The 21,368-nt window shown below is 50.2% G+C and overlaps 1 protein-coding gene across 1 annotated transcript in view; it reads left to right on the plus strand.

Annotated features, from left to right (window-relative positions):
- Nucleotides 1–2,515: 2,515 nt before the first annotated feature.
- RAP1GAP2 (RAP1 GTPase activating protein 2) overlaps nucleotides 2,516–21,368 on the plus strand; it is a gene marked incomplete at its 5' end in the record, with an annotated part of 219,295 nt that continues 200,442 nt past the window's right edge. The window contains 2 exons of the mRNA XM_084862918.1: nucleotides 2,516–2,565; nucleotides 17,111–17,227. Coding sequence (XP_084719044.1) covers nucleotides 2,516–2,565; nucleotides 17,111–17,227 — 167 coding nt within the window. The remainder of the gene's footprint in view (nucleotides 2,566–17,110; nucleotides 17,228–21,368) is intronic.

Below are 21,368 nucleotides of genomic sequence, written 5' to 3' on the forward strand. Positions count from 1 at the left end.
AAAAAAATTTTTTTAAATTGAGATACAATGACATAATTTTAAGTGTATAACACAATGATTTGATATTTGTAATATGCTGTGAAATGATCACTACAATAAGGCTTGCTAACATCCATCACTATACAGTTAAATATGTTTTTCTTGTGATCTGCTCTCTTAACAACTTTCAGTTATGCCAGATAGTATTATTAACTATAGTCACCATACTTACAACAAAATACATCTTGATTTTTTCATGCCAATAAAGTCTTCTTTAGTAGCTGTATAATATCCCATCATATGGACTAGCTTCTTTAAAAAAAGTTTAAACATTTTTAGTTAATTTTTTAGAGAGAGAAAGGTAGGGAGAGAGAGAGAGGAGAGATATTTGTTGTTCCATTTATTGGTTGATTCTTGTATGTGCCCCGACCAGGGCTGGAATCTGTAACCCTGGAGCATCAGGACAACAACCCAACCAACTAAACTACCCACCCGGCCAAATTAACTGATCTCCAATTTGACTTTTGTGTTGTTTCCTGTTTTATTCTATTGAAAAACAATGCTACAGTGGATATTCTTCTACAGATATCTCTTTTCATGTTTCTAATTATGCTCTTAGGATGAATTTCAAGGAGAGAAATCAAAAGACATGCACACTTGATGGCTTTTCATCATAGTGTCAAATGGCCGTGCACAAGGGTTGGACCAATTTATTCTCCAACCTCAGTCACAATTAAGAGTGTCCACTTTCCTTCTCCATACAAACCTAGGTGGGGTAGTTAAAAAGCAATCAATGGGCCCAGCAGCGTGGCTCAGTGGTTGAGCGTCCACCTATGAACCAGGAGGTCATGTTTGATTCCCTGTCAGGAGACATGTCTGGATTATGAGCTCAATCCCCAATGTGGGGTGTATGGGAGGCAGCCAATCAACGATTCTCTCTCATTATTGATGTTTCTGTCTCCCTCACACTCTCTTTCTCTTTGAAATCGATAAAAATATATTCAAACAAAAAGCAAATAAACAAAACAAAAAATAGCTCTCGCTGGTTTGGCTCAGTGGAAAGAGCGGCGGCCTTCGGACTGAAGGATCCCAGGTTTGATTCCAGTCAAGGGCACATGTCAAGGTTGCCGGCTTAATCCCCAGTGGGAGGCGTGCAGGAGGCAGCCGATCAACGATTCTGTCTTATCATTGATGTTTCTATCTCTCCCTCTCTCTTTCTTTCTGAAATAAATAAAAATATATTAAAACAAACACAATCTATAATTACAAATTAGACAAGTAAAAAACAGTATCACATTTAACTTTTCAAGTGTTGACCACTGGGAGGGCACCTATGGTCATACATACAAATGTCAGTAGCCTTTGGATTCCCCTTGCACACGCTTCCAGTGCTCCTGGCAATGGCCACAGACGCCAAGAAGAAGGCACACAGGTCCTCACACTGGGGCCAGGTTTTGTCCTCTCTGCACCAGTTTCCCTCTTGCAAAGGATGTGGGCTGTCCTGGTATTGGATGCAGGTGAACTGGAAGGACCATGTTCAGACAAATGTTCCTACTAATAAACGGTTCTAAAACTCAGCGCCTTCAAACCAGGCTTGACATGCATGGTCCCATGATGCCTTGGGCCAGCCGGGTCCCTGCTCTCCTGCAGGAATGACCGGGTTCCTGGGGTGAAGCTTGACTGAAGACACGGGAGGAGCTGGTCCTAGTATTGGCAGCGCGCCCCGCTAATATTGTCACCTTAAAATACTTTAACTATCTGTGGGGCACACCAGTCTTCCTTTTAAGCATTTAGAGTGGTTTACTTTTTAAAAAAAAATATATTTTATTGATTTTTTAAAGAGAGAAAGGGAGATGGATAGAGAGCTAGAAACATCGATGAGAGAGAAACATCGGTCAGCCGCCTCCTGCACATCCCCCACCAGAGATGTGCCTGCAACCAAGGTACATGCCCTTGACCGGAATCGAACTTGGGACCCTTCAGTCCGCAGACCCACGCTCTCTCCACGGAGCCAAACCGGTTTCGGCAAGAGTGGTTTAATTTTTTACGCATAACTTCCTAGGTGGGCAGAAGGGGTGTCAGAAGGGGTGACTTCCTAACCCAGCTCTGCCTTACTTCCTAACCCAGTAAGGCAGAGCTGGGTTAGGAAGTCAGGCGTCCCGCACCGTGGAACTGGGAGAACCCGCCTCCTCACCCGGAGATCCGGGCATCTGCTCTTCTGCGCCCTCCGCCAGCGGGGCGAGGAGAGGGCAGGGCGAGGGCAGAATTTGGTCTTGCCGGCGGCGGTGACCCAGCCCTGGTCGGATCCAGAGCCCGGGCGGGCGGCGCCCAGGGGCCCAGGGGCTGGGATGGGGTGGGGTGGGGTGGGGATTGGGGAGATGAGCGCAGAACGCGCCGCACAGCCCGGCTCCGGCCCGCCTCGCCTCGCGCCCGCCCCGCCCCGCTCGCCGGCCCCGCGCCGCCCCCCGCGCCGGCGAGCGCGCCCCGGGCACTGGCTGCGGCAGCCGCGGGGGAGCGGGCGGCCGGCGGGCGAGGCATGGCGGGCCGCGGGACGCCGGGGGAGAAACGCTGGCAGCTGGTGCGCTGGTGAGTGGGCGCCGGGGGTGGGGGCCCGGGGCAGCACGGAGAGGAGCGGAGCCGCAGGCGCAAAGTTTCTTCTCGGGCTGAGGCTTCGGGCGGCTTTAGGGAGAGGCGCCGGCTGCCCGCTAACCAGCATCCCGCGCCCGGGTCCCCGCGCGCGCTCTGTGGCTCTCCAGGTAGTTAGGCGCTGGGACCCAGGGCCAGGTCCCTGAGGGTCCCGGGGCCCCCTTCCACAGGCTCCTCGCCAGGGCTTCCTTCCCCCCGGCCCCCACTTTGCTTTTCTATTTTTGCAATGGGGGACCCCCGCCACCTGCATTCGGGGTCGGACCAAGGACTTGTGCCCGGGAGAAGCGCCGCCACAGTCCTCAGCTCCCCTGTTTAAGGAGATGTCCTCGTCCCCTAAACCGGGACCCCTGAGAGTGGGCACTTTGGGGGTGGGGGCTTAGAGAAGGGGGCTTGGGAGGCGAGGGGGGGGGGTCCCATTGCGGGGCGTGGTGGCCATCCCCCCCCCCCCTGCAGCCCCGCCCGGCGGGGGAATCGGGCCTGCGGGTGTCGGGTTACGGGACTGCAGGCTCAGAGGCTTTCAGACGCATCGCCGCCCAGTCACCTGGGTTGGGCCCAGTGTCCCCGGCGTCCGGCTGTGGAGGGCCGCTTTAGCCAGGGACCTGCCCCGGACTTGGCGGGCTGAGACTGCAGGGTAGGCTGCTCTGCCCACCACATTCTCAAAGGAGACTGTCTGACTGGGACCACTCCCCACCCCGCATCATCCCACCCGCACCAGGGCCGGGAGACGTCTCTGAAGTAGCACACCAGACAGCTCTCACCGGTCGCACTCTGTAGTGTGAAGACACACAGCGACAACGATGTGATCATCCATAGTAGCAACCGAGCCTTCCGGAGCGCCTCCTGCTGGCTCCACCAATAGGATCCAGGCTTTGACTTAGTTACTCTTCACAGTGAAACTCAGAGGGAGGTATCAACACCCCCATTTTACAGATTAGGAAACCGGGGCTCAGAGAAGGAAAGTGGTTCGCCAGGGTCACCCAAGCAAGCAAGTAGCAGAGTCAGGTTTTGAACCCAGGTCTTGCTGAACGGATCCTTTGTTTTGCTTCCAGTCTGGCCACGCATCCAAGTGCACATGGTTAGAAAATCCCAGCATGTCAGAGCAGCCTGCTCACCCATTCCCCAACCTGGGAGGATCCCAAGAATCAAAGTCCAGATATTCAACATTATTTATTTTAAAAAAAATATATTTTATTGATTTTTTTACAGAGAGGAAGGGAGAGAGATAGAGAGTTAGAAACATTGATGAGAGTCATCGATCAGCTGCCTCTTGCACACCCCCCACTCGGGATGTGTCCGCAACCAAGGTACATGTCCTTGACCATAATCGAACCTGGGACCTTTCAGTCCCCAAGCCGACGCTCTATCCATTGAGCCAAACCGGTTTTGGAGATATTCGACATTATTATTCAGCAGTGGAACCACTTTTCAAAAGAAGCCCAGAATGCATAAATCAGATCAAGGTAGAGTTGATCTGTTTGAAGAGCTGGCAGTTACTTACTGTCCTCTTTCTAAAAAGGAAGCGAAACCCAGGACCCCAAGACTTCCCAGACTAAACGAAATTTGCTTAGTTTCATTCCTTTCCTCACTTCTTGGAGGAAACAGGAAGAGTTTTAAAGGGACAGGGCTTGGATTTCGGCTCTGACTCTCTCTGCCTGGTGATGCACGGATCATTGTTAGTGCCTCTGATTAGGTTTTGGGTCACCTCCCCGTCCTCATATGAAAGCCTATTGCTTTGAAAAGGTCCTGAAAGAAGTGGCTTGAGCCGAAACTGGTTTGGCTCAGCGGTAGAGCGTCCCAGGTTCGATTCCGGCCAGAGGCATGTACATTGGTTACGGGCACATCCCGGATATATCCCCGATAGGGGATGTGCAGGAGGCAACTGGTTGATGTTTCTCTCTCATCGATGTTTCTAGCTCTCTATCTCTCTCCCTTCCTCTCTGTAAGAAAATCAATAAATTATATTAAAAAAAAAAAAGTGGCTTAAGTGGTGAGGCAGCCTGGCTGGGAGCATCTTGAAGGCAAGAAACCCTCTGCACCCACGGCATGCTCCCAACACGGTCAGCCTTGGCCCCTGGTCCGGGATTTCAGGTTGAGTCAGTTGGCTCAGCTCAAACTGGCTGAAGAGAAAAAGGGAAATTGTTGGCTTACAGAACGGAAAACTCCAGGAACTCTCCATGCTTCAGGCATAACTGCATCCAGGTGCTCAAATAATGGCACCAAATAATACTCTACTCTCTTTGTCTTTCTGTTCCACTTTAAAAAAATATTTTTATTGGCTTCAAAGAGGAAGGGAGAGGGAGAGATAAAAATATCAATGATGAGAGAGAGAATCATTGAATGGCTGCCTCCTGCATGCCCCACAGTGGGGATGGAGCCTGCAACCTGTGCCCTCGGCTGGAATCGAACCCAGAACCTTCAGTCTGAAGGTCAATGCTCTACCCATTGGGCAAAACTGGCTAAGGCCCTCTGTCCCACTTTCATTCCCGAGTGGCTGCCAGCTGCAGGCAGCCCCCGGGTTAGTGACCGCCATGGAAAGAGAGCTCTTCTTTTTGAGTGGTTCCAGCCAAAGTCTCAGGATGTCATCTCTTTGGCAAGAGTTGAGTCACGTGGATATCCCTGAGGCAATCGCTGTGGTCAGGGAGATGGACCGCTCAGATTGGCCAGGCTGGGTCACATGTCCCCCTGTGGAGCTGGGGCTGCAGTCAGCTCCATCCAAACCACAGAGCTTCTGAGTGGGAGAGAAGATGAGGAATGGTGAGTTGTTGGGCAAGAAAAACAAGTCATGCAAACATGCAATAAAAGTAAACTAGAAGCTAGATAACAATATTCCCATATAGCAGGCTAAATGTGAATATGCTAAATGTAAGAAGCACTCTTAAAAGAAAATTAAAAAAAAAATACTGCAGGTTGCTTGGTTTGAACAACAGACATTTACTTTCTCATAGTTCTGGAGGCTGGAAGTCTAAGATCAGGGCGCCAGCATGCTTGGGTTCTGGGGAGGCCTCTCTTCCTGGCTTGCAGGGAGCTTCCTTCCCATGTGTCCTCTCATGATGAGGAGAGAGCACACAAGCTCTCTGGTGTCTCTCTCTCTTTTTAAAAGAATATATTTTTATTGATTTCAGAGAGCAAGGAAGAGTGAGATAGAAATATCCATGATGAGAGAGAATCATGGACGGGCTTCCTCCTGTAAGTCCCTCACTGGGGATTGAACCCACAACCCGGGCATGTGCCCTTGACCGGGTTGGAACCTGGGACCTTTCAGTTCGGAGGCTGACGCTCTATCCACTGAGCCAAACGGGCTAGGGCTCTGGTGTCTCTTTTTAAAAGGACACTAATCCTGCTGAGCCAGGGAGCTACCTAACCTTAATTTGTTCCCAAAAGGGCCTATTTCCAAATACAGTCACACGGGGCGGGGGTAGGGGGGACTTAAGGCTTCAACATATGAATTGGGGGAGGACAGGGACAAGGACACAAACATCAACCAGTCTCTAATGCTTACCAAGAAAAACACGGGAGTGTAGGTGGTGAATGATTCAAGCTTAATACCTGAAAGCTGGTGGATGCTGCTCAGGATCTCATCTGGGAGTGTAATGTCTGAACATGAAGCAAGGGAGCCAACTTTGGAGCCCAGTGTGGGGCATCTGGCAGAAATGGCAGACACAAGGAGCAGTGATTTCCCTCCCTGCAGCAGTTTAGGAGTCTAGGGGGCTGTGCAGGACTGGTGTTAAACAGTGCCACCTTGTGGTGCAGAGATGCAAGAGCAAGAGAAGGTAGTTGCAGTTTTCTTAGAATCAGGTCCATAATTCAGAAGCAAGACTTAAGGTAAGGTTCTGGGGATTTGGAAAATTCAAAAGCAAGATATTAAGCTTTGGACTTTGAGGGGAGGAAGGTTTCAAGTGATTAATTAGAAAAAAGATGGCCATGCCCTGACTGGTTTGGCTCAGTGGATAGAGCGTCGGCCTGCAGACTCAAGGGTCCCAGGTTCAATTCTGGTCAAGGGCATGTACCTTGGTTGTGGGCACATCCCCAGTAGGGGGTGTGCAGGAGGCAGCTGATCGATGTTTCTCTCTCATCGATGTTTCTCTCTCTCCCTCTCCCTTCTTCTCTGGAAAATCAATGAAATATATATATATATATATATATATATATATATATATATGGCCAGTTTTTCATCCTAAACTGTTATAGGGCATACTAGTGTCACAGGAAATAAATGTATATGCATACATGTTAATTTTTGGTGTTAATGATATTTTTTTAGCTGTTCAAATTGGCCAACCTTTTTATATATTCACGGTACATAAGAGCACAGGCACACCTAAATACCACAAACATGGGGCAAGACTTTAGTGGTTCTCTCATAAAACAAAATGCTTCACATGCTTTTTAAATGTTTAAAAAATTGATTTTAGAGGTAGAGGAAAGGAGAAGGGAAAAGAGAAACATCCATGAGAGAGAAACATTGATCAGCTGCCTCTTGCACGCCTGGTACTGGGGACTGAGTCTGCAACCCAGGTTATGTGCCCTGACTGGGAATCGAACTGGTGACCTTTTGGTGCCTGGGATGATGCTCAACCAACTGAGCCACACCTACAAGGGCTCACGTGCTTTTTAAAAGTGAAAAGCCAAGACAGAACCTTTGCCTAAGGTCTAAGTGTGGCAACCAATTACCATGTTTGCATTTGTGGGAGAATGGAGGTCTTTTTTTTTTTTTTTTTTTAATATATTTTATTGATTTTGTACAGAGAGGAAGGGAGAGAGATAGAAAGCTAGAAACATTGATGAGAGAGAGTCATCGATCAGCTGCCTCTTGCACACCCCCTACTGGGGATATGCCCGCAACCAAGGTACATGCCCTTGACCGGAATCGAACCCGGGTCCCTTCAGTCCCCAAGCCGACGCTCTGTCCATTGAGCCAAACCGGTCTCGGCTTTTTTTTTTTTTTTTTTTTTTTTTTTTAAAGTAGTGGTTTTAAACAACAATGGGATACCACTATACACCTACCAGAATGGCCAAATTCTGGAACACTGATGACACCAAGTGTTAGCGAGGACGTGGAGCAACAGGAGCTCTCAAAGATCGTTGGTGTGAGTAGCCATGGTGCTGTTGCTTTGGAGGACAGGTTGGTGGTTTCTTACAAAACTAAACATACTCTTCCATACGATCCAGCAGTTACACGCCTCAGTATGGACCCAAAGGAGTTGAAAACTTATCTCCACACAAAAACCTGCACATGCATGTTAGTCGAATCTTTAGTTATAATTGTTAAAACTTGGAAGCAACCAAGACATTCTTCAGTAGGTGAGCGGACAAATACATGAGTACATCCAAACAGTGGGATAGTATTCAACTCGGGACCCTTGGTGTATTGGGACGGTGCTCTAACCAACGGAGCCCCCCAGCCAGGGCAGAAGTTGCATTTTTTATTTTTTAAAATATATTTTATTGATTTTATACAGAGATGAAGGGAGAGAGATAGAGAGTTAGAAACATCGATGAGAGAGTCATCGATCAGCTGCCTCTTGCACACTCCCTACTGGGGATATGCCCGCAACCAAGGTACATGCCCTTGACGGGAATTGAACCCGGGACCCTTCAGTCCCCAAGCCGACGCTCTATCCATTGAGCCAAACCGGTCCCGGCAGAAGTTGCATTTTTTAAATGTTTATTGGTCATTTGTGTTTCTGTTGTTGTAAAGTACTTATTCATTTCCTTTGCGGCCCCCTCCCCCCCCTTTTCCCTATTGGTTTGCCCATTATATATATATATATTTTTCATATTGCTTTGTAAAAGCTCTTTGTTTACCATGGGAATTAGTCTTTTTATCTTTTAGTAAATTTCATTAGTAAACAGAAAGGAGCTATCAAGCTGTGAAAAGACATTGAGGAACATAAATCCCCAGTTCCAGGCGTGCAGGAGGCAGCTAATCAATGTTTCTCTCTCAATTAAACGAACAAAGCCAATCTGGAAAAGCTACATTCTGTATGATTCCAGCTATATGACATTCTGGGAAGGGTAAAACTGAAAAGGTTAAAAGCTCAGGGGTCTCCAGGTGTGTGTGTGTGTGTGTGTGTGTGTGTGTGTGTGTGGTGAGAGGGGAGATGAATAGACAGAGCACAGGGGGTCTTTAGGGCAGTGAAAATACTCAACTATAATGATGGACTCATTAAAAAAACAACACAAACTGCCCAGCTGGTGTGGGTCAGTGATTGAGCATCGACCTATGAAGCAGGAAGTCATGGTTTGATTCTCTGTTAGGCACATGCCTGGGTTGTGGGCTTGACCCCCAGCAGGGGGCATGCAGGAGGCAGCTGTCAATGATTCTCTCACCATTGATGTTTCTATTTCTCTCTCCTCTCCCTTCCTCTCTGAAATCAATAAAACCACATTTAAAGAAAACCATCCAAAACCAAACAGCAACCCAGGCCCACTTGCCCTTGCAGAATAGCCTTCTTCCTTCGGACTTTCCTTCTCCAAACAATAAAGTACCAACAATTAAATTAGAATTTTATTGGGCTCATTAGTTCAAGATATTAAATATCCTTTCAGCATTCCTACCTTATCGGAGGCCTGTGCTGAGCCCCGCCCCGTTTCTGATGGTGGGCCCTAGAGTCTGGGAGAGGGAAGGACAGAGGGTAGAGGCCAAGGCTGTGTGAGGGGTCAGAGAGCGGCACAGAGCATTCTGTCAGCGTTCTTTTTTTTGTTTTTTTTTTAATAATATATTTTATTGATTTTTTTACAGAGAGGAAGGGAGAGGGATAGAGAGCTAGAAACGTAGATGAGAGAGAAACATCGACCAGCTGCCTCCTGCACACCGCCTACCGGGGATGTGCCGGCAACCAATGTACATGCCCCTGACCGGAATCGAACCTGGGACCTTTCAGTCCACAGACCGACGCTCTACCACTGAGCCAAACCAGTTTTGGCGAATGAACCAATATTGACATATTATTATTATTAGCTACAGTCCACAGGTTATTCAGATTTCCTTAGTTTCCCCCCAATATCTTTTTTAAAAAAAAAAAAAATATATATTTTATTGATTTTTTACATAGAGGAAGGGAGAGAGATAGAGAGCCAGAAACGTCGATGAGGAGAAACATCGACCAGCTGCCTCCTGCACACCCCCTACCGAGGATGTGCCCACAACCAAGGTATATGCCCTTGACCGGAATCGAATCTGGGACCTTTCAGTCCACAGACCGATGCTCTACCACTGAGCCAAACCGGTTTCGGCTCCCCCCAATATCTTTTTGGTTTGTTCTAGGGTCCCATCTGGTACCACATGACGCTTAGTGGTCCCACCTCCTGAGGTTCCTCTCGGCTGTGACAGTTTCTCAGGCTTTCCTTGTGCTTGCTGGCCTTGACTATTTAGAGGAGTACTGGCCCCTCGCTTGGAATGCTCTCTCATAATTAGACGAGGGTTATGAGTTTTGGGGAGGAGGCCCACAGGGACAGGCCTCACACACATCATATAAAGGGGACACACCAGCCACGGGATTTGTCACTGTCGATGTTGACCCTGGTCGCCTCGCTGAGGGAGTGTTTGTCAGGCCTCTCCATCTCAGCCCCATTTCCTGAGCATCCCCTTTGGAAGGGAGTCACTATATGAAACCCACATTGCAGTGGCGTGGACTTGCGAGCTGCCTCCTTGAGGGCGGGGCATTTACATACATGGCTTGGAATCTTTCTGCCTGAGAAGTCTGTCTCTTTCCTCCTCTTCATTTACTTTTCAACCATTTATGTCAGTTCACACTCATGGATATTCATTTATTTTAAACTAGGGGCCCAGTGCACGAATTCGTGCACCTTGAAAGGAACTGTGGGCCTCGAGGCTGTGGTGGGCTCAGGGGTGGGTCTCGGCCCATCCTCTAAGCCCCCACCAGGCCCCTCCAGCCACGGCCCCTGGTCCTCTGTCTTCCAGCAGCCCCGCTCCCACCACCACCACCACTCCCACACACTGATGGTGTGGGGCAATTGGGGCCAGTGCCAGCAGCTGGTCAAGTGTTGGCTGCTGCCCCAATTGCCCCTCAAGATCAGGGGAAGGGAGAGAAGCTCTGAGGGGCGATCAGGGCCAGCAGCCGCCAATTGCAACCGCTGATAGTGCTGAGTGATCAGGGACTGGCGGCAGTGGGTATGAGCACTGGGTGGGACCATGGTGGTGCTCCGGAACAAAGAATTTTCAGTAACTGCCAGAGGCTCATCCCAATAACAGTGACCAGTGCCCCACCTTGGTCTGGCGCTCATCTGCTCCACCACCATCCCGCTGCAGTCTATGTCCGCCATGTTCCAAGGGCGCTCCTGGTAGTCAGTGCACGTCCTAGTGATCGGTTTTTCCGCTGTTTGCTCTATTTGCATATTGGGGTTTTATATATATAGATTTTTTCTTGTTGATAGTATGCATCTTTAAAAAAATATGTTTTATTGATTTTTTACAGAGAGGAAGGGAGAGGGAGAGAAAGTCAGAAACATCAATGAGAGAGAAACATCAATCAGCTGCCTCCTGCACACTCCCCACTGGGGATGTGCCCACAACCAAGGTACATGCCCTTGACTGGAATCGAACCCGGGACCCTTCAGTCCATAGGCTGACACTCTATCCACTGAGCCAAACTGGCTTCAGCGTATGCATCTTTTTTATGACAGGTTTATTGAAAGAGAATTCATATACCATGCAACTCACCCATTTAAAGTGTAAAATTAAAGGGTTTTTAGTATATTCACCTAATTGTGCAACTATCAAAAAAAAAAATTGTGCAACCATCATCATAATCAATTTTAGGACATTTTCATCACCCTCAAAAGAAACCCTGTCATCTTTAGCAGTCCTTCTCCATTGCCTCTCAACCCCCACTCCCCCCAGCCTTCAGCAACCGCTAATCTACTTTGTGTCTCTGTGGATTTGCCAATTCTGGGCATTTCACAGAAATGGCCTATTGTGACTGGCTTCTTCCTCTTAGCACAATGTTCTTACGGCTCAGGTTTCAGTCTCTGCCTGACCTTCCCCTGTGTTCGACTTAAAACATGGGTGCAACCTGTGAAGTGCCAGACCCTTCTCTTTGGTGATGGCTGCATCCTCTGGGGGTGTCACCCCGCTCCCCCGCCCCCCCCCCCCAGCCTGGGGCCTGTTTCTATGAGCAGCCCCCACCCTTCCTCTTCTCTCCCATTCCCTTCAGCATGTTCCTGACAATGCTCCTGCTCTCCCGGGGAGAATCTGAGACGCTGGTGTCTGCTCAAGTCTGAATGGCTGATGAGTGGTCTACAAGGCTGGCCCTCTGCTGTATTTAACCTCCTCCAGGGTACCGCCCCCGGCATTTCAGGGACACGGCAGGTTCACAGGGGAGATATTTGGGGATGGGAGGTCTCCTGTTTTTCCTTGTAGTCAATGTAGTCCAATTCAGCAAATACACTTCCTAAGTGAAGTTGTACTTATTAGTGGAGATAATCAGGGTGTGAGGGGTCAGTGATCACTGTTGCAGGTGTGATTTGCACGGCAGGCTGGCTGGGTTGACCAGAAGGCTGCAAAGGCTGCTGCAGGCTTTCCCTGAGGCTGCTGCAGGCTTTCCGAGGCTGTGGCGGGGTTTCAGAGGCGCTCAGACACCGTCTTGCACTGCAGCGGGGAGACAGACAGGCTCATAAATAACTCACTCGCGGGCGGGCAGAGAGCAACGTGGTGAACAAGGTTACGCAAAGCATCCTGGGAACCTTGGAGCCGGCCTGGATCCCGGCCGGCCCGGGGCTTGGGGGCAGATGCTCAGAGGCTGGTTTGAGCCGTTGGGGCGGGAGGGTGGGGCGGGTCTGGGGTAGAGACGGAGGGAGAGCAGGTCAGGACAGAGCAGAGCGGGAGGGAGGCTCTGCAGGGAAGAGAGGGGAAGCACGTTTCTAGGAAGACAGGGGTGCGGGGGCGTGTGTGTGTGTGTGTGTGTGTGTGTGTGTGTGTATAAGGACGGGGTGGCATGCAAGGACGGGAAGGGCTGGAAGGGAGCAGGGCCGGGAGGATCAGAGGGGCGGCTTGGGTGACAGCTGATCTGCAGTGGAGGAGGCGACCCCTCCGGGTGCTGGGAAGCGGAGGCGGGCGGGGAGGGGGGAGAGGATGGGTGAGGAGCAGGCGGGTTCGGAGGAAACCAGATGCCTCCAGCTGCAGGTGCACGGAAGGCCGGAAGGCCGGCCTCTGCTGCTTCCTGCGAGAACGACCTCGGACAAGTCCCTTTCCCTCCCCCAGCCTCCTCTTCCTCAGCTGTACAATGGGATGGACAAGGTCCACGGGGTTTGCTGTGTGGCTGGAGGAGAACATGCCGGGAGCGGGTGTGTCTGTCTGTCATCGGTGAAGGTGTGAGGCCGGGGAGACTGGCCGCTGAGGATGATGGGAAGGGAAGGAGATCACGTGGCAAAGAGCGGCCCTCACATCTCAGTCCTGCAACAGCCCTTGGCGGAGGGCACTGTGATTGCTCCCACCTGACGGGTGAGGAGTCTGGGACTCACGTGGACACTCACTCACTGGAGCTGGGAAGTGGGATCCCATCGGGGAGCCTGCCGAGTGGAGGGCAGTCCCTGCACCTGTCTCTGGGGGAGGGGGGAGAGGGAGAGGGGAGGGGAGGGAAAGGGAGGGGGGAGAGGGAGAGGGGAGGGGAGGGAAAGGGAGGGGGGAGAGGGAGAGGGGAGGGGAGGGGAGGGGGGAGAGGGGAGGGGAGGGGGGAGAGGGGAGGGGAGGGAAAGGGAGGGGGGAGAGGGAGAGGGGAGGGGAGGGGAGCGGAAGGTGGCTGCAGCAAGGACGGGAGGTGTGCTTGTGGCCGAGGCTGTGTGGACTCCCCGTGGGCAGGGGTGGCGGTGGGTGAGGAGAGAAGCTGGGTGGGGGTGGATCCTGTGTGGGCCTATTCCTCTCTCAGCCTAGGGACCTGTGTGAGCCTCCTGGGGTCAAGCCTGGGAGTGAGGGGTCACTTCCACTGGCCTTGGCTCTCGCTTCCTTGACCAGTCCTGTGTCCGCTCTGGGCCTCATGGCCTCATGTGTAAAATGCAGCTGTGGGACCAGTGAGTGGCCTCTGGTGTTTGTTTTTTGCCCTAATGACCTAAGACTCCATCATCAGCAGAGTTCACACACACACACACACACACACACACACGATATTTACTTCTTGAAAGCATAGTATATTTCCATGGTTCAAATTCAAAGGGCACTAAAGCATTTACAATGCTCCCCAGCCACTCACTTCTCTTCTTAAAAAAGAATTTTTAAAAATTTGATTTTAGGGAGAGAGGAAGAGAGAGATTGAAACATCGATGAGAAAGAAACATCGAGCCAAAACCGGTTTGGCTCAGTGGTAGAGCGTCGGTCTGCGGACTGAAGGGTCCCAGGTTCGATGCCGGTCGGGGGCATGTACATTGGTTGCGGCCACATCCCCGGTGGGGGGTGTGCAGGAGGCAGCTGGTTGATGTTTCTCTCTCATCGATGTTTCTAGCTCTCTATCTCTCTCCCTTCCTCTCTGTAAAAAAAATCAATAAAATATATATATATATATATATATATATATATATATATATATATATATATATATAAAAAGAAAGAAACATTGACATTGATAGGTTGCCTCCTGCATGATTCCCAATGATTGGAGCCCATAACCCAGGCATGTGCCCTGACCAGGAATCAAATCGGTGACTTCCTGGTACATAGGTTGATGCTCAACCACTGAGCAACACCAGCCAGGCTCACTTCTCTTCTTTGGAGGCAATTGGTGTTATTAAGTTGCTCCCACAGAAATGGCAAGAGGGTGTCATTCAAGGCTGAGTCCCGAGGAGCCCAAGGACAGGGAAAGGCATGGACGCTTGTCATCGGAATAGGGTGGGACTAACCAGGGCGGCTTCCTGGAGAAGCCGAGGTTTGAGCCAGATTTTACAGGAGGAGCTTCATCGTGGGGCAGGAAGCAGGTCACAGAGGAGAATCGTGTCCAAAGTCAAAGACAGGATCTTCCCTCCCAAACACGTCCTTGTCCAGCGTGGATGGCACGGAGGCCAGTGCCCGCACAAACCGGGAGCTGGGGAACAACGTTGCCACATGTCTCCCCCTCACCCCGGTCCAACCCATCACGGGAGCGCAGCCAGCGCTGCCTTCTTAGCCACCTGAGAGCCCACCCGCTTCTCTCCCTCGCCAGCACCATCCCCTCTTGCACCATCGTCCCACCTGGAGCCCTGCACAGCATCTACCCTGTCTGCCTCGCCATTTCCCACTCAGCAGCGGGGAGGACCTTCCCACAGTGCCCATCAGATCCGAGGGAGGAGAGGGAAGGAAGCAGGCAGGAGCCAGATGCTCCGATATGGGCGGCCTGGGAGCCAGGAAACACTCTTCTCCAGCAGCGGTGCCTTCTGGGAAATCTGCCCCAGCCAATCGCCGTGGTCCCAGGGCAGTGTTGGAGCAGCTGCACAATTGCACACATTTTTTTCCTCATAGCGCTTTACACAGTTTGTAATCATACACACGCATGCATGCGCACAAGCGCACAAACATTTGTAATAGGTAAAACCTCTCTTGTATGAAAAGATAACATTGTTAAAAGTGCCACTTCCCTCTGCCCCCACTCACCAGTTCCCCTTCTCCCTGCCCAGGTAACGATTTTTATTAGCTTTTGTGTCTCCAGAGTTTCCATACATAAAGATAAGCAAATACGAATTTATACTTTATTCCTTCCCTCCCCCTTTTAACATAAAGTACACATACTGCTCTTCTGCACCTGATTTTATCTTAAGAATGTGTCTTGCAGATCTTTGCACGATAGCACTTAGGGAATGCCCGCATTGAAAACATTTTTTTTTTTTTTTTAAATGTGGCTGCACACTGTCTTATGACGCGGATGCACCTCAGTTTATTTAACCAGCTCCTGACTGATGAGAGCTTGGGCTGTTTCCAGTTTTTGTTTTTATAAACAATCTTGTCCACATGCTGGAGTGTCTAGAGTAAGTCTCCAAAAGGCGATCGTTGGGCTATTGGGTGATTGTAACTTCGACATTGCCGGGTTGTCCTGTGGAAGGGGTGTACCACTCCTCTCCCTCTCCCACTGATATAAAGGGCCTGCTGGTTTCTCTCCCACAAAACAGTAAACTCCAGGAGGGCAGGGGTTAAGTCTCTCTCTTTTTAAAAAACCATATCTTTATTGATTTTAGAGAGGAAGGGAGAAGGAGAGAGAGATAGAAACATCAATGATGAGAGAGAATCATTGATCGGCTGCCTCCTGCACAACCCCTACTGAGGATCGAGCCCACGACCTAGGCATGTGCCCCTGGCTGGAATCGAACCTGGCACCTTTCAGTTCCGTGCAGGCTGACGCTCTATCCATGGAGCCAAACAAGCCAGGGCGGGATTAAGTCTCTTTTGTTCATCACCATCAGTAAATGTTGAATTAATCAATGAATTCATGGCTCTACCAGGAGGGGGTGGCCAGGGTGAGAGAGATCCTTTTGTGTTCGCTGGGCCCAGCCCAGCTTTCCCTGCCCTTACCGGCGGCTGACTGTCTGTCTGGAGGGTGGCTGGGACCCTGGAGGTTCTGGAAGACCTGAGCCTGGCATCTGACTCCTTACACCCTCTCCAGAGCAGCCCTTCTGCTGTGAAATCAAGAAGCCCAGTGTCTCAGCACTGTATGGGACTTGGAGACTGGACCCTAGCCTGATGCTTGAATTCCCAGCCCACACTCTGCTTCCATACCTCCTGTGACAGAGAGCTCACTCCTTCCAACGGGCTCCTGCCAACGCCCGACAGCTAACTTTGAGAGAGCCTTTCCATCTTGTGAGCTGAAACTTGCTCTCCGTAGCTGCCCGCTCTTTGGGGAATTTTCTTTTTAAAAAATATATTTTATTGATTTAAAAAAATATATTTTATTGATTTTTTTACAGAGAGGAAGAGAGAGAGATAGAGAGTTAGAAACATTGATGAAAGAGAATCATCAATCAGCTGCCTCTTGCATACCCCCTACTGGGGATGTGCCTGCAACCAAGGTACATGTCCTTGACCGGAATCGAACCCGGGACCTTTCAATCCTCAGGTTGACGCTCTATCCACTGAGCCAAACTGGTTTCGGCTTTATTAATTTTTTTTTTTTTTTTTTTTTTTTTTTTTTACAGAGAGAAAAGGAGAGGGATAGAGAGTTAGAAACATTGATGAGAGAGAAACATCAATCAGCTGCCTCTTGCACACTCCCTGCTGGGGATGTGCCCGCAACCAAGGTACATGCCCTTGACCAGAATGGAACCTGAGACCTTTCAGTTCGCAGGCAGACCCTCTATCCACTGAGCCAAACCGGTGAGGGCTCCTCGGGGAATTTTCACTGTGGCCTTCTGGAAAAGTCTTTCTGGCAGATACCCCCGGGGCGGGAGGTGGGGAGGCGGTGAATGGGAGACAGGTACCCCACGTCTGTCTTTTCCCAGCAAGCCAGGCCAGTTCCTCAAAGGAGCTCTGCAGCGCCCTGCCCACCTCCCTCCTCCTCTCTCCCGCCTGCAGGTACGTGCAGGAGGGGCGCTTCCGAATTGAGGAGAGGACGCTGACCGCCTTCCAGTGGCTCTACAGCCCACAGCAGCACCGCATCCTCGGCCGAGCTGACCTCGAGTCTCCCTCCCGGTGAGTGAGCCACAGCCCCGAGTCTCATTCTTGGCCCCCACAGGGGGTATTTAGCCACACGGGCCCATAAACCCACACGGGGGAACCCTGGGGGTGGGGAGGCCTCCCAGGGGCTTGCCAGGAGTTTGTCGGGCACTGAGTGCTCTCAGGCAGCTCATGAGGCCTGCGCTGTCCTCTGTAACGTGGGTGGGGCCCTATGTTCCCTCCTTTCTATGAGGGAGAGCGTGGTTCTCAAGTGAAAGGAGGCCTACAGAGATCCCCCAAGCCTGGAGGCCAGCTGGTCCCTCTTTAAGAGGGAGAAGGAATGCCAGATCTGCCGGGCAGCCCCTGCTCTGACCCAGGCGGAGGCAGCCCTGCCTTCCCTGTCTCTTTCCTCCCCCATGCCAGAGAAGCCGGCTGGGACCCGCCGTCTGGGTGACCGGCTGGGCTATGAGGGCTTTTCCGGGCCCAGATTCCTGCTCCCAGGCTCCTGCCCACTCTTAATTCATACTGTGACAGGTGTGACCGGTGCTAGTGGTCTCAACAGAGCTATTCTGTGGCCCTGCTACTGCCACAGCCCTTCCCAGGGCTTCCGCTAGACCCGATCCTGGACCTTCCTTCCCACTTGCCCATCAGGACCCCCTTGCCCTAGATTCTAAACGAGCAGGAGCCTGGATGCCCAGGACGACTGGCCTCTCCTCCAGGGGTGGTTGAAGGGAAGAGGGACGGAAGTGATGCCGTCCGGGGGGTAGCCGTGGGCTGGCCGACTGGAGGACAGGGACGATGCTCTGACGCAGCTCCCCGAACTGGCCCCGGGAAGGGAGTGTAGACGTGATGGGTGTCTTCACCTCGGCGGACATCTTCCAGGAACCCCAGTTAGCTAAGAGCAGTGTATCTGCTCCCTCTTATCTCACTGGTGACTTCAGAAGGTGCAGGAAGCCGTGAGGTGGACGGGTACTCGGGACCCAGTTCTGTGGAAAGAGAAAGAAAGGACTAAGTGATGATGTGGACATGACAGGAGCCCAGGGAAAGGTGACTCAGGCCACCCAGGAACTCCTGATGTTCAAGGAACAGTGCCTTGGGCTCCAGAGGTGGATTTCAAATAATGCAGAGAAAGGGCAGAAACGCCTCTAGAGCAAGCATGTCAAACTCGTGGCCCACATGAATATTTTTGCAGCCCAGCCAATATAATGGTATGTAAGAAACGCTTTTGTTAAAAAATTTTTTTTATTGATTTTTTAGAGAGGAAGGGAGAGGGACAGAGAGTTAGAAAGATCGATGAGAGAGAAACATTGGCCAGCTGCCTCCTGCACACCCCCCACTGGGGATGTGCTCGCAACCAAGGTACATGTCCTTGATTGGAATAGAACCTTGGACCCTTTAGTCCGCAGGCCGATGCTCTATCCACTGAACCAAACCAGTTTCGTCTGTAAGAAATGTTTTTTTATTTTATTTTATATTTTATTGATTTTTTACAGAGAGGAAGGGAAAGAGATAGAGAGCTAGAAACGTCGATGAGAGAGAAACATCGACCAGCTGCCTCTTGCACACCCCCTACCAGGGATGTGCCCGCAACCAATGTACATGCCCTTGACAGGAATTGAACCCGGGACCTTTCAGTCTGCAGGCCGACGCTCTACCGCTGAACCAAACTGGTTTCGGCAGTAAGAAATGTTTTAATAAAAATTCTGTAACTTAATTTTTACAATATCCTGTTATACATAATTATTAATAACAAACTACAATGTTTGCTAATGACCGATTACTATAATCATGTTGCATTCATTTCCTTTATGTGCCTTACATTCGCTTCAATACTAGGAGCAAATATTTTAGCAGCCGATTGCCATGTCATTCAGTCTTGGACTGACTTGTTTGGAGAACAAGAAAAATAGGTTTATTTGCGTTATGCTTATTAATTTGTGTAGTTATTCAGTGTCTGGTAAGTTCATGTTCAAGAAAAAATCTTAATTTTTATAAAAGTGTTCTATTATTTTATGTTAACAATTATTTATTTCAGCCCTTGTATTCAGCATGCCTCTGTCGAAATAAACCTACATTTCTTTTTAAATATGTTTTTATTGATTTCAGAGAGGAAAGGAGAGGGAGAGAGAGATAGAAACATCAATGATGAGAGATAATCATTGATCCGTTGCCTCCTGCATGCCCCCTACTGGAGATTGAGAATGAAACCCGGGCGGGCATGTACCCTTGACTGGAATGAAACCCGGGACCCTTCAGTCTGCAGACCGACACACTATCCATTGAGCGAAACCAGCTAGGGCTAAACCTACGTTTCTATGAAAACTGAAGCTTTTGTTTTCTGTGGCCTACATGAACTTAAACCTTGTTTATTCGGCCTGTGTTAGCCTTTGAATTTGACATGCTTGCTCTAGAGCTTGAGACAAGAGTACTGGGAAGGGCGCAGGAATGAGATTCTGAGTGTACAGCTGTGCTTGTTTGAAGGGGAAAAGGAAGAGGCATTGTGGCTGCCTTAGGAGCATCCTAGGACACCCAGACAGAAGGGGACGTGGGTTCATTTTCAGGCACCTGCGAAGCTTATTGTGTGCCAAGTGCCGCTGACATAAAGTAGCTCCTCCCTCATCTTCTTTCCTTCCAAGCTCTCACCACCAGCTGACAGGATCTCATGGGTCTGTTTGCTCACCGCCCTGTGGCCCTGGGGTGTAAGGCCTTTTCCACATGGTTTTCCTCTGTCTCCTCCTAGCCCAGAGAAGGAGCTCACTGAATGGAAGACAAATGAACAGAACGTAGCTCGGAACCTGTAAGAAGTTTGGTAGAGAGGCTAGCTCGAGACTGAGGTGGGCCAGCGACATCTGCCCAAGAAAAGAGGAAGGAAGAATGGAGACCTGTTCAAATGGCCTGAGGCGAGGGGAGCTGCTCTGTTTTCTGAGCCAAAGAACAAGGATGCTCTTTGGAATCACAGGAGCAGAGCAGAGTCCATGACTCGGTGGATGGAGCATTCTGGTGAAGGGCAGGTACCTTGGTTGCAGGCACAACCAAGACAGAAGCAGTCATAAGACAGGATGGAGCCATTTGAAACAACTTCAGCTTTCACATTTGGGAAGGCTGCATTCAGGATGCTTAAAGAGCAGGCTGCCACCACTCCATGACTGTACTAATTTTTATGATAGACTATTAATCATTAATTAAAAAAATATATATTTATTGATTTCAGAGAAGAAGAGAGAGGAAGACAGAGAGAAACATCAATAATGAGAGATAATCATTGATTGGCTGCCTCCTGCATGCCCCCAACTGAGCCGGCAACCCAGGTAGGTGCCCTTGACCGGAATCGAACCTGAGACCTTTCGGTCCACAAGCCAACATTCAGTTCACTGAGCCAAACCACCTCGGGCTATTTATCGTTAATTTTTGAGTGCTTATTATATGTCATGTTGTCAATGTTTTGCAGGAAAAATTGATTTACTCTTCATAACAATGCTGTGATCTTGGTGCTATTGCTCTCCCCATTTTTAAGATGGCAAAACCGAGGTGCAGAGGTTACATAAAAGCAGCTAGTAAGTGGCAGTGCTCACAGCGACTCTGCACACTGCTTCTCAGAGGCTAGAGCCTGTGCAAGGGCAGGAGACAGGGAAGGTGCTTTCTACCTTTCCAAAGAGGAAGTAAGTCCATCAGCCATAAACAAGTGAACTTAGCATCAGTCCTGGCCACGCTGTAGAGTCTGTTATGACAGAGATGGTGGGGGCACCTAGGAAAGGGGACCCCGAGTGGATGCCCCGAGAATCCTCCCTGCTGGGGGAGCTTACTTGCTTTTCCGATTAGTTTTCCAGTCTAGAAATATGTAAGAGTTGTGCTTTTCAGCAATAAATGTTTTGTGTTTTTTTTTTTTCATCAGCAAAACCTTGCAGGAGACAGAGGCATGTGAGCCAGGGGTGGGGGGCTGATGAGTGACTGACACGGGTTAAGTCCTGCTCAGTGTGTTTATGAGTGTGGCTTGGCGAGGAAGGCTGTGGACAGCATGCTGGTGCCACTGCGGATGGCGGGAACCTGGACACCATCCCAACAGTCGAGATGTCAGCATGGGACCCATACTGTCCTGGGGGCGGATCCAGGTCTAGGAGGTTCACTTCAGCTGGGATAGAGAAGTCCATTTTGGCTTCTAATCCCGTCTGTGCCTGTG

The sequence above is a fragment of the Pipistrellus hanaki genome (genome assembly GCF_964339955.1).
Source record: "Pipistrellus hanaki genome assembly, chromosome: 16".
NCBI lineage: Eukaryota > Metazoa > Chordata > Mammalia > Chiroptera > Vespertilionidae > Pipistrellus > Pipistrellus hanaki.